The sequence below is a fragment of the Buceros rhinoceros genome, unplaced genomic scaffold, assembly GCF_000710305.1.
Source record: "Buceros rhinoceros silvestris isolate BGI_N320 unplaced genomic scaffold, ASM71030v1 scaffold7325, whole genome shotgun sequence".
NCBI classification, from domain to species: domain Eukaryota; kingdom Metazoa; phylum Chordata; class Aves; order Bucerotiformes; family Bucerotidae; genus Buceros; species Buceros rhinoceros.
Genome location: NW_010413351.1, coordinates 27,413 through 41,749, shown reverse-complemented (window position 1 = coordinate 41,749; position 14,337 = coordinate 27,413). Strand labels below are relative to the sequence as shown.

At 38.4% G+C, this 14,337-nt stretch overlaps 1 protein-coding gene across 1 annotated transcript in view; it reads right to left on the bottom strand.

Annotated features, from left to right (window-relative positions):
* Positions 1–14,337, bottom strand: part of B3GNTL1 (UDP-GlcNAc:betaGal beta-1,3-N-acetylglucosaminyltransferase-like 1) — a 109,539-nt gene that overhangs the window by 71,805 nt on the left and 23,397 nt on the right. Inside the window, exon 5 of the mRNA XM_010136692.1 lies at positions 11,731–11,826. Coding sequence (XP_010134994.1) covers positions 11,731–11,826 — 96 coding nt within the window. The remainder of the gene's footprint in view (positions 1–11,730; positions 11,827–14,337) is intronic.

The following is a 14,337-nucleotide window of genomic DNA, read 5'->3' as shown; positions in this document are numbered from 1 at the left end:
TGAAAGCCCGTCCACAGCAACCACAGTTTGCCTGTAAGACTGAAGCTACATTATCATTTTCCCTGCAGAGAAAGTTGAATTGAGCTCTGTGCACCTGGTATCCTACTATAAAAGGAGACTTTGGACTTCACCTATCCTTAATAAAGAACTTGAAACTGAAGTATTAGAGAAAACAGGCTTACTACTGAGGCACGTAATTTCTTCCTTCCTCTTTATTCTAAAATTATTCACATTACCTACTTAATGAAAAAAGCCCAATCTCAGATTTGAGTCACACAGAGAAATGGTAGATTCCTATCGCAGGGACCCTGTTCTCACTGAACAGTGAAATGCACATTGTCCTCAGGCAGAAAATAATTTCATGTTTCTGAATAACAAAACATGTATTGTCTACAAATACTCTTTCAGCCATTTAAATATGTTCATGCTTTGCTGTTGTCATTTTATCACTGCTCTATTTGTGTGCAGTACCATCCTCTAGGGTACAAACCAGCAAGGTGACAGGACCAGTCATTAGCACTTGTCATCAACACACTCACATTCCACAACCATGGCTTTATTATAAAAGCCATGAAAGAGTGAATCTAAAATATGGCAGAACATCAGAAAATTGGTGTTTCCAATTCTAGAAGCCATCTTTCTGATCCTGAAGACAACCAGGCCCACAAAGTTCCTTCTCCTTCCACTAAGCTCTATTTTTATTCATTCTCCTCTTCTCCTGGTCTCCAGGAAGGCAAGGGATGTTTCCTCCAACCCTACCCACACCTGTTACATTTGAACATCAAAGTTACTTAACTGCAGAAAAAATGTTATTAATTTTCCACCACTAATACACAGCTATTTATATAGCTCTACCAGCAAAGAGGAAGATGGGAATTCACCGGACATGGCATCAGCAGCACCATTACTTCGACAACCCCATTCTGTCTGGGACAAAATGAGCTAAAGTTAAAGTTCTTTCAACTGCTGGGAAATATCTATTTACACCAGCATGCCAAGCAGCACTGTCAACAGAGATGCCCCAGGCCACCTGCAACCGTGAGGATTTTAAAGAAAACTGCTCTGAAGGCAAAAGGACAAGTCATCATTTTTAATTTGCAGGAAACAGCTACCATTTAAGTTCTTGAAAAAAAAAAAACCATTAAAATTTGGGGGGGATTGTGCTTTAAATATGGTTCAAGCTAAAAGAATTAAAATGTGAAACACCACACTGGCAATTCCTTCTGAAAATGAAAGGGTCAGCTGTTCTGCACTTTCTAAAACGAGGAGGCAAACATCTAGCAAAGAAACACAAAATCCATAAGAAGTTTTTAACCCACAATTTTGTATCAATAGACACAGATCTTACAAAACAGAACACTGAGCCTTCTAGTACCATTATTCTTTCAGCCGAGGGACAGAACCAAGGCCTCACAAAAGTGACTTTGTATAATTTAACTGGGCTACAGCCCACAAAAACTGCTATCGCTGACACCCAGCATGCAGACAGGAAATAGTTGCTGCCTTGAGCCTTGATCTACCCACGTGAAATGGAGCTTGCTGGCTGACCACAGACCGGCCTCTGTTCTCCCTGTAATTGTCAACATCTGCTCTGCAGATCTATGAATAATTTTATGACACACACACAAAAAAAATCCCTCCTACTGACTCCAAAGGTTGTTGGTTTCATTTTTTTCTTTTTAAACGTGAGTCATCTGACATTGAGATTAAGAGAGAGTCTGTTTTGCTCATAGGTTTGTACATTATTCTGAAAGCTGCCATTAAAACGGAATTCAGGGTACGCAGGAAAAGCTAATGTTGCTGACTGTTACCTTCTAGAATCCAGTGGCCAAATAAATGTTGGCAGTGGAGATAATGTATCATTTTCAAAGGTAAATGGAGCAACAGTCCTCTGGTGTGGTCTCCATAGAAGCTACCTCCAAGAGAGGTAGCTGTAACTCCTCCAATTGGTTGATTCATGCCAAATACAACAAACCTCAACTCAAACATCTTACTCCTGAAGAAGTGAGGATGCAGATACACACATTCAACATGACCTGAATTTCAGTTAAAAGAAACACATGTGAGGACAGAATGGCAGCACCAGCACTCTGAAACTCAACCTTCCTGCTCTCTCAAGCAAGCCATCAGGGGTTCTGAGAGTGCCAAGCATTTGAATCCAACAGTTTCTAATTTATTTCAGTTCACAATCACAGATTTATTTTTATATTTATTTATTTTTAGAGAAGTGTGTGAATATGAAAGATATGGATAAAAGTCTGGGGACGTGGCCACACTACAGCTTTAGACTGTCACCATGCCTGGCTAAAAAGAAGAAAATCAGAGATGCGTAAGTGCACCATCCTGTTGGCTGTACTTCTTAGCAATGCTACTCTTCATGATCAGTAAAAGTGGAGGAGTGAAAACATAAATAATTAAAGAACAAGTCACAAGGGGAGTGAGCACTTGCCAGTATAATTATCAGACAGTTTTCCAAGACTGGAACACAATGTGACATGGCTTCCTTCACTCCTACACGTAGCATGGGCAGACTGCTGGCTGTATATGGGACAAAACTAGGAAAAAAGAAATCCTTCCTTCCTTTAGGCTAAATACCCAAGACATACACAGAAGGAAAAGAACAATAATAAGCATAAAGCTAAACAGCGTCCTTTTAGTGTCTTGCTAAAGCATACCTACATTCAGGACCACTCAACAACTTCTTTATCTCTCTTTCTTGTTTCTATTATAATAAGGCTGAGAATTTCCCTGCAATTTCCCAGATGTAAATGCTGTGAGCTAGCCTGGGTTCAGTATTACCTTCCTGGCCTGGCAGCGCTCTAACTGAAGCATGTCAAAGTGAAAAGCATGTTTAGTTTAGCAGTGCTTAGCAGAGGTCTGGAGACTTGCAGAGTCTGGTTTCTCTCAGAAACATTAAAATCCATTTAAATGCAATTGCCGTCCTGATGACCAATTCATCTCCTTTCCCTGAGACTTTGACTGAACAGATAGAGATTTCACTGATACAGTACTGTTGTCTCCTGAATATGATTATTAATCCACTACTTTCTTGCATGTTTAGATTTCTTTGTTAGAAATTACTAAGCAATTTGCTCCTCGCAAAATGAATGGGCAACTCAATCTGCGGTGAACTTGTGGCTCGCTTGTGAAGTATCAGGGAAAGAAAAAATTCTTTTGGAGAAGAGATGATGAAGGAAAGTGAAAGCTGCTGAATGCTGTCGCAGCCGTAACAGCCAATTCCAAAAGTTTGCAGGGGGAATCAGCAAAAGCTTTAGGACACACAAAAGAATACAAAGTACGAGACCTGGCCATAGAGTCCCGAAGATTCTCGCAATTAAGGAAACAGATGGGTTTCAGACAAGTCTGGCAGGTACATTGAAAATAAACCTAAATTAACATGTATAAAAAAGTCAGTATCGCTACTATGCAGTACTAAGCGCAAACTTGGACCCTATTATACTAGTTTTTAACAAAGAACATGGTCTTTTCACTCTACAGAATTCACAATTTTCCTGCACAGAAGGTTAAAAAAGACAGGGCATGACAATGGAGAAGAGAATAAAGATTAAGAACATTAGACGAGACCAAAAAAAAAAAAAAATAAAAAAAAAAAAATCAAGAGAGGCTCACCGAGTAAATCTAGTGCAGAAGGTTGTTTGTGTTAAGTGGGTGAGGAAGGAGCATTTGTAAAACATGCTGCAGTCTGATTTAAAACACAAAAACCCAAACCCCAAAATACCAATAAACTGAGGGAAAAAGGAAAGAAAGATGTCCATCTTAAGAGTCACTGCTTAACTCCCGTCAATCATATTGTTTTGTCTTGTTATATACTTACACAATAGGAGATGACCTAGATATAGAGAACACAAGGAAGATGAAGAAGCCTTAGGAAGACGTTACAGCCATTCAAAGCTCCTGCACTATAGCATCAGTCCAAGAGACTACCCAAGGCATAAACGCCTTCATGAAAGAAGAGACTTGTACATATTTTGGTGTAACCACAGCACTGCAGATCTCTAGTAGAGGTGTGGCTATATTGGCATGAAAGTTGTAGGCAATTAGGATATAACTATGAGCTATGCTGATAAAATCACTTCTACAAGTGAACCCACATAAGGGCTTTTAGCAATATATTTTGGCACCAAATCCCTAATGAGATAGATAAAACAATAAAACAAGTCACAAGTTTAATAAGCTAAGCAGCACACTTTTGTCTTTAGTGGCAGAATAACCCTCCAAAGTGAGACAGATTAAAACAGCATTCTTTAAACAGTAAGGACTTGTCTTAATTTGCCTCTACCACTTTATAAAATAATCACAATCCTGGGACGAATATTTCATTACTCTATTTCATTCTGACATTATTAGACTATATGTGTGCAAAGAATCAGCCAAAATAAACAGTCCTCCCGCAATGCTAAGAAATCATTTGCCTGCAAACAATACTTCCTCTTATTGTACAAACTTTCTGAACACCTATCTTTTAGGTTGACAGGTATGCTTAATATCTACTCTAACAAATTAAACACTAAGTTCAAGAGCATAAAGTCTGGTAACATTTGCTTTTTCCATTTCAGTAGCTCTGAACAAAACCAATCACTATAATTTACGGAAACGACTAAGCCATCATACTTTGTTTACCATCAGCATCAGAATTTTCAACTTCACTAAGGTATCATGTTTGCAAAATGAAGGGTATAAAACTGCTAGGTTTACATCTCTCCTCTGCTGCCTTTTCCTCCGCTACGAGAGCTGTCACTGCAAGTGATGCAAAAAGTTAAATCCACCCACATCACAGACACCAACTCATCCAGAGAGGTGGCAAAGGACCAGCAGTTACACTAGAAGCCAGAAGCAAGCCCGTTTCCTTCCTTGTTATACACCCCATGCACTGCAACCGCTCACATTTCCGCTTGGGCCAGGGCTTGACTCTCCCTCTGCTAACCACAAAGCACATGCCTGCTCCACCGCCCTCACATGTGACCATCCCAGTTCTCAAAACGTGAGCTGCAGACACCAGCACTGCTTCTGGAGGAACTGGGTGTGCTAATCACCCTCAGGATCATGTCACTGCAATAGATGAACAGACAAATATTTACTCTTTATGAAAAAGGACACACTGTTCACAGCTACAGTTCATCCAAGCTCACACTCTGAAAAGCTCACTATTATTTTTTTATTTGCATAACCCCAGCTCAAGAACATCTCATCGCAGTCCATTTGGCCGAGGTTGTACAATGAGAATAAATCCCAGTTTGTCACACTTGCACCAAGGAAAAAAATATATAAAAATTGAACTAATCATTAAATCTGGATCCTTATACTCACAAGCAGTTAAACTGGACCAGAATCTGGGGGGAGGTTACAACACAGAAAGAAAAAAAAGCCTCAAATATAAGAGTGTAACATACACTGTTAATACTTGAGAGGACGTGGTGGATCTAAGTATTTTAAAATTCAGGTTCCTTAAGTAGCCCAAAAATCAGGAAAGCAAGATCTACTGTAGAGACCAAACATGGCAGGGTGAGGTCAGTATAAGAAATAAAGAAGGAAAACCTTGACTGTGACAGCTGAAACCGGCCATTAGATCTACTATCCATTGTGGGAAATGATACTTTCACACCCATGCAGTCAGTCACTCCAACTACTATGGAAATTACTGAGTCCTGAAAATCTGGCTCCGTTTTTTTATCACTAAAAGCTGAGATCAAAAAAGGAAGTTATTTTCCAATAATAAAGAGAATGCACTAAACTCGCGCTCATACATGGTTTTTTAAAAGGGTGAAAAACTATTCAGTGCCCAGTTGCAAGAGACAAAAAAAGTTTTTTCCTATACCTAAGGCTATAATAGGGAGCTGAATTGCAGTAAAAATATGTTTGAAATCACTAATTTTTATTACACTAAAAGCCACAGTAAAGCATTTTCCTTTTTTTGTGGAATCAGCACTTTGAGTTTTCAAATTCAAAGAAAGAAAATTACAGGAAGTTAAGGGTGGATCTGCTCTTTGCTCTCACAGATGGAGGACAAACTGCAAAACAAACTTCACTAAACTTGTTGGAAACTTCTGTTTGGAGGCTTTTTGTTCTGAAAGAAGAGTTAGGGCTCCTTCATGTCTCACCTATCATTTTAAACCAAATCTGGGTTTTGTCCTTCATCTATTAGACAGAAGTTTCTTTGAGCTATAAAAGACAATGAGGGAGAAGGCCAAAGCAGAGCTTGGAGGCTCTCTATCTGTAAGTCAACAGAGCAACAGGCTGAACATGGAAGGTCACGCAAGAGGAAGCGGAGCATTCAGAAACTGGCAGTTATTAGCCAGTTTCATCCACAGCGCTAACTGCAGTCCTACGTCAATAACCAAGTCCTGACCTTATTTTAACTTCTTGCCCTATTTTTCAAAGTAATTTTCAAAAGTATTGAGGAGACATAAATGTTAGTAAGGGTTTGGAAAACAAATTATGCATTTCAGTAAATGCAATCCTTGACAGTTTTCCTTTACACTTGGCATTACCTGTCCATCCCTTACACCCAGTGTCTTAAGAAAAATGGTTTTTTAGGATGCAAACATAATCATACCAATACGGAATGCAACAATTACTTAAAATACAAGAGATCATCAGCTGAAACAGTTTGGAGCCCAAATCAGTTATGAAGTGTTTTCTACCTGCTTCATTTCAACGTCCACCTAAATCATATTGTGCTTTTTCCACCATACAAGTACCCGTTATGCTGTAAGACTGTATTCATCAAGAGCTTTTTGGAATAAAACCAAACTTACCATATTCCCAAGTTGCATTTGTACTATATGATAATGTTTCTGTTCCTTGTAAATACTACCAGGTACTACTAACCACATTCAAGCCTTAAGCACGCAAATTATCAAACAAAATATGAAAAGGAAAAATTCAAGTAATTTAACAGTCTCTTCCCTATGGTATACCTTGAAACTCATGCAAAATTGCTCACATACAAAGCAAAATCTGTACACAGATCTGAACCTCTGCAAACCTGTTTCTAAGTTCAAAAATATTGCACTGTGAGATGCCTTTACATAAAGCTTCACTAGGGCTCACAGACGCGGGTAAGTCACTTCTCATTAAACTTTCCAGAACTCCATGAATCCCTTTGACCTGCAGTTTCAAACGTAAACACTGACTAGCCTGTGAAACTTTGTTTTATTCTCCTGCAGAGAAGAACAAGGATCTACCACAAAAGGAAGCAGCCAATTACTTTTTTCTTATATGGCATATTCTTAATCCCATACAAACTCTAGTAGTCTCTACCATAATTAACCAGTTTGTGACTTCAGTTCCTTCCCTCAGTAGAACATCAGGACCTCACTATTAATGACACATTTGGGGATAACATGGAAGAGGAAACAAAAAGTCCCAGGAAAGTGTTGGATATCGTCAATAAATACAAGGGAGCCATTAACAGCAGCAATGATAGAGAGGGAGCGGGGGGGATATCAATCAGCCTTTTCATGTTTTATTCATTCTCAAGTAAGAAAGTCTTACCCTCTGTCCAGTTTCTGCCTTTACTAATGTAAGCAGACAACAGGCATTGCATATATCGACTTTCAGATTGCCACCTCAATTATTATTTCAGTTCTGAAACACTGGCAACCAAACCTGGCACTTAACGAAAGTGGAATCTTCTGGTCTACAAGTAGACAAACCAGATGCTCTAAGCCAGACGTATTCAATCTGTGACCCACTTGGAAAATTATTCCCACCTGCAGCCTATGACCAGATTTTTACCAGTGACAAATTCCTATTGAGATACACAATGATGATGCAATATTGAGTGTACCTAGTTTTCTGAAAATGTCCAGTGATATTATCAGGTCCTTTTTGCCTTCAGAGCAAGCTACATGCCCAACTCAACCAAAATGCTGGATGTATTTCTAAACTGAGTATGTGTAGTAAATGCTGATGCATAGCACAGAGTGTTACGAAACATTAATTAAATGCTACTCTAGGAAGATTTAGTAAGTAGAGAGTGCAGCTTTTAAACCAATCAGGTGAACTTAACAGGCAGCAGTAACAGCAGGGCAGAGGCACATGATGGAACTCCAACCCACTGGTAGTTTTCTTCTATCAGGTGCTCCAGCGACATCAGTGGTGAGAACTACAAACCACCTGTGAAAAGTTCCAGATTTATCCAACACAAAGAGCTCTGTGACAATCTGCAAAGCACAGGATGTATCAGGAAGCAATACAGACACCTTACAGTGGACAACAGACATACAGAATCATTGTGTTCTGTTCAGATCGTTAGCCTTCCAAATTAGGACAGTCCAGTCAACCAGAGTCCCCCCTTTTTTTCAGGAGTCTCCTTACATCACTCTAAGCTTGTCATCAGCTTCCTAAGCGAACAACCATACGAAAGCAAAGAAGTCTCTTTTCTTTGGAGAGGAAACAATGGTAGGTCTGATGGAATTGTGCTTCAGGATGAATATAATACTTCACGGGCTGTGAGACTGAACTAACCGCAAGCAGTGATTTAACAGACGTGGATATGAACTCAGCTGTGTAACTTGCAGTCAGCAACGATCCTTAAAAACTACTTGTATAACTATTTGTGCAATTAACCCAACTTTAAAACCATTCAGACCTTTTTACTTAGATAGCACTGTGCAATTTCCAGCGTACAAGAAAGGTGGCATGATCAAACTTCAATCACATTTCAAGCACAAATCAGTCTCAGGATTAGTTTTAGTATACATTTTTTTCACTTACTCCAACATCAAAACAGTTCTATTCATTTGCTTATGTTCTTCCTGTACTTGTCACTGTCTTAGGCACTTACTGACCAGTCAAAATTGTCTTTTTTTTTTTTTTGTAATATTGGAAGGAAAAATAGCAAGTCTACCAGAACACAAATGTATTTTTAAGGCTTCTAAAGTACATTAGTACATCTAGAAAAGTATCTTTTAATCACACATCACTTACAGAGAAGATGATAACATTAAACAAGCAAATATTAATCTTTCAGAAAGAAGTTTTCTCATTATCATGCTCTCTTTGTACTCTCTTACTCCCCCCACACCCTCTGGGGTATATATTCTGAAATTTCACGCATACCATAAAGTATCTTTGGAATGTTACAGTATAATTGTTTAGAGAAACATTTAATGGATGAGTGAGTATCAAGAGACCATGGCTAAGGGAAAAGTTAAATTGCTAGAAGCATTTTGTATTGAATGATCTTCTCAGCATGAGGACAGGGGAGGGACATTTGATCCAAAAATCTGGTGTTGACTCAAGGGATGTAACACCAGCAGCCAGCACCGAGGCATTATGAAGCCATCCAACCACCTAACAAAACATCTGCTACCACCCACCTCTTCCAAACTGAACTTCAGTCACTGTCTACTACAGCAATCAAACTCTGTAGGATATTACTTGACCAGTAACACGAATATTATGATAGGGATGACAGGATCTTGACAATTGGCTGGTTTTTTATTTGGTTGCTCGGTTTCCCAATTTATGGCACAAATAATCTGCACACGCATGATACAGAAATGAAACATAAGTAACTGGAAAAAAAGCTGGGCACTGAGTACAGAAACAGCTAAAAAAACCTAAACATTCTTTCACTACAGGAAACTGCTGGAGACAATACGCTGTAAATTGAAGCCAATTTTCCTGAATTCTCTCAAGGACTCCTCCTAGAGATTATAAAAATCCATTAGCAAAGACCCATCATTATAATTTTCTTGAGGCTTATTTACTGAAGAGAGCTTAAAAAAGCACACCCAAAATAAAATCTACGATGTATCGGGACAGAGGAGTGAGACAAATCAGGCCTAACCTTATAGAGTTGATTCATACCCTAGTTCTTAGAACACAGCTGAGATGGTTTTTACTCCCAATTGTACCAACTTTTTCAAGTCAAGGAAAAGCAAAATAATTACCTCCCTACCTGGACTTCTGATTTGAAGAATGGATCCTGAGGCAGGAGAGGACCCATACGTTGAACTGCACTGCTCTGGAAACCAAGCAGTTATCTCAGCACCAGGGTGAATCCAGTCTTACCTTTGGGCCCCTGAAATCTCTGACCAGGAGGACTCTATGAACTGCAGCTGGTGCAGTACAAGCCCTCCTAGCTGCAAATTTCACATACTTTTCAGAAATCTAGTGTCTTTGAGAAACTTCTATTTCTGCATTAAATTTGGTGGAGAACAGGTAACAAGTTAAAAAAATTACTTAGGAACATCTAATAGTGTGATTCTATAAATCTCACCTTGTAAATAGACTCATGGACAAGCAGCAGAAGTCCTGCTCTGCAGCCTTCTAGTTCCAAACCCAATATATTTTACAAAATTCCATATCTGTTTGTAAAACGTGTGAATCCAAATCATATGTGAAAATAATGGATTGCACATGCTGCTTAATGAAGTCTTGAAGACACTTTTGTGGGCACATAAGACTGAAAGGGACTTCCCAGGTCACTGTATTTTCATCCTACTATCAGAAACATCGTATTAAATAATCTTTTCCAGAAGACAAACGTCCCATCTTAAAATGACTTTTCTTTTTGCACACCTCATTTACATAGTCTCAAAATTAGGATATTTCTTTTCATTTCCATCTCAACTGAAGACCCCATCCAGTGGCCACTTAGGTGAAACACTCTGGATTGCGTAGGACAAGGTTTTACATCCTCAAGTTCTTCCTTCTCTTCAACACAACAGTGATCCAGATGTTGTCAGATAAATTCACCATTTTAAATTAACAATTTTTTTTAATGTCATACTCAAAAGCAAATCCAAAAATTCCCTGGGTAACTTTTTCTGTAACTACTTTCACTTGGTAACTTATAGGGACCTGTAATGCTACTGACTTTAAAACAAGATCTGTAAATTACTTCTTGTGTTACAATGACCATACCAGAGCAAATATGTCTTTGGGGTTTAGAGTAATGGAGAACACAACACAGTTTACAATGAAGTCTAACAAACAAGAGTATGTTAATCTTCTCAGGCACTTAAATCCAAGAAAATCAAAAGCAAATGTCTTCCTAGCATCACAAAACCCAACTCCACATACTTGCATCTTAATGCTGGGATGTTTCTGCTCAGCATCCATTAGATCTCTTCTAAGACTCAGTACACACGCTTCTCCACAAGCTGGATTGATTTCTTCCACAGTTTAACTTGTTTTTGCCAAAGTCTCTTTTAGTTGAGCTTTGGCTGCCTGCCTAACGAAACAACCTTTATGCCAAAACTGTCATCTTCAGTTGCACAAGACGCATCTTTCTTACAAGCATGTATAATGCCTGAAGAACTGCTATTTTAAAATGATCTTCAGCAAAACTGAAACGGACACAGAAGCGGTCAGCACCTAACCTCGGCACGGGGAATCAGTCTCAAGAAACTTTTTTTTCCTTTTGTATTTAAATACACCTTTTAAAAAGAAAACCCTAAACTAATTATTTGAACATGGAAGGACATGCATTTAACCACAGACAGCAGTGAGGAATGTAAGGCTCACTCAGAACCCGACACTGAAAGCTCCATTCTCCCTCAGTGTGAAGTCATCATTACATAATGATCTCGCGCACCATAACCTTGTCTCTTACTGAAAAGTCTAGCCTTTAAGTATAAGAATCCGATAGCCTTAGTAAGTTACGAAATACTGCTAATGACAGAAAAAAATCCATCTAAATAAATGTCTTGTTCTGGTTTTCTACCATACTTTCAGCCGCAGCTGAAACTATAATACCTGTGTAAGAAGTTGTTCTTCAGTCAGATTATTGATCCAACGAGTGTACCGTTCAGTGGAATCCAGGGGCTCTCTTCTGACTTGGCAACCAATGATCTAAAGCAAAATGAGATAAATCACGTTGTGTAAACTGCTGTACACCCACATGGCAACAAAACAAGATCATAACATAAGCATGAGGAACATGAGAACTCCAAGAATTATGATTATCTATGCAGTCCTAATTAACCCCCTTCTATGTTCATAATATAATATCATACACAACATCACAGGTGCTCTGCTCAAATGCTAGCTACAGACTTTCAAAGGTCTCTAGAAAACTAACATTGAGAAGTATCTTTCCAATAGCTTCAGTCTTGGGAATATTTGAACCTTTTGGTTGTAACTTCCCAAGGAAAGTCATCAAAGGCAGATATCCAGAAGCAAAATTTCAACCAAAATAGTTAAAGTTTGGCAAATGAAAATTAGAACTTGGGTAACAGCAGACAACTGTAGCAACAGTGTCATTACCTATAATGGGCACGTGACTTATTATTTGTATAAAATAAGCAAAAAAAAAAAAAAACGTATTCTGATTTGTCTCATTCATGGTAGAACAATGCAGAAACCCCATTTTAATTTGTTCTCTATACACCTGAGCAACACTTTCTTCTCCAATACTGCTCTGTAGCTGTAGAGGTTAAATATTAATATTCTAAACACTTACTGACATAATAAATAGCTTCTGATAGGCATCAAACGGAATATTAAAAGGATTTAATATTATCTGTAACTGCAATTTCATGCAAACATTAAACTGTTCACTCTACAAATCTTTGGTCAGACAAGGAGGCAGTCGAGGAGAACCCAGGAGTGTGACTATCCAGTACTCTGCTGTTTGCTGCTCCCAGTGGTCCCCAGTCTACCCGAAACCTTCAGGGTACTATACGACTTGATCACACTCATTCTGTTTTATACCCACTACTGCACTCCTGTCATACTATAACTGTCTACTTCTCTTCCAGATTTTGATGGGTATGTCCTGTGGGCGATGTGTTCATTCATTAAAAATTAACACCAAAGTGTACATATTTCTGAACACTGATTTCAGATAAGTTGTGTTCAAGAACAGCATGGAAAACTTCTGTGGTATATTTTCCACCCTAAGCATTCATAAGGAATGTAAGTGTATATACTGAGCACGGCAAGTTTAAATCATTCAGGCATCTCTATTTACAGAGCTTGAAACACCACACAGATGTAAGTGCTGGGGCTAGAACGCTGCACGTGCAGTTAGGAATACTTCTGATGTGGGAACAAAACCACCACAGAGAGACCTTGCTGGGGGACTGCTGGCAATGAAACATCACAATTTAGAGCATGATTAAATACAATCCAAATAACAAACATGACATAAACAACAAACCATGATTTGCTTATCCCCTAAGAATATAACAGAATGTCTCCAAACTATGAAATTGTTCCACAATGACAACCACCAGTTACGATGGAGAACTTCAATCCTTACCCTAAGTTTCTCCTCAATTACGGCTAAATAACCCTAAGACATTTTCACAAGGTTAACCCCAAATTCTTTTAAACTGAGTATCTATTAGAAGAATTCATAGATACATTTTTTAAAGGGGCATCCACAGATATAAAAACTTCACATAAGTTGCATCGGATGTATGTATATTGTGTTCCGTGAGGATGGTTTTTATTTAAGAATAGAACTATATACAGAGTTCTTCCTGGTGCTCATTAACCAAGACCTTCTTAACGTTTTCTTGCACATCCTAGGATCTGATAACTTAAAGACACTATACAAAACATCCACAAATGGAAAAACTACAAAGCATTTTTTTCTCAGTAAGAGATAAAAAGGAGAATTTCAAATTTGTAATTTCAATTAAAGCCAAGTAGTAAGTGCAGCCATCTCCTTCTATGCAACTTGAAATTTAAATGAGAAGCAGAGGACGGAGTTTCATATTTTTATATTAATTTCTGACCAGTCTGACAATTTTTATAAATGCTGTTGATAGTTTAAGCAATCTAAAAATTAAAAAAAAAAAAAAAAAGGTTGAACCCAGGTGGTCAGCTAAAGGACTGTGTAATTCCCTGAAGTCCAAAGAAGAATTCTTCACACCTCAGCTCCTTATGCTGCCAGCAGAAACTGAATGGGTGTGATCGATGATCTGTACACACAGCCAAGGAGCAGTGAAGGCAGACAGAATAACTGCTATTAAATTGGATCCTAACAGCTCTTTATCATACATTGCTCCTTGTAACTTCCAGAGTCTGAATTAGATTCTTAGCCAAAATTTCCTCCTCTTTCCATACAGCCATATAGATAATTCTCTGAATTTTGGCTGCTAACAATGTTTCTGTTCTTACTGTATGTCAGTCTTAAAATACTTTGAGCCTTTTGGAATTGAAAGCACCATAATTAGAGGAAAAATTATTCATAAAAAAAAAGATATTTAGGAATTACTGTCATCGCAGTGATGTAAATCCAATACAGAAAAATCAATGGGTTACATCGAATGTCACCATAATTTGGGGCAGAATCCTTAGAAATATAACTTTCCAAGCACCTTCATCAACTGCCATGTCTAACAGCAGGAAAGA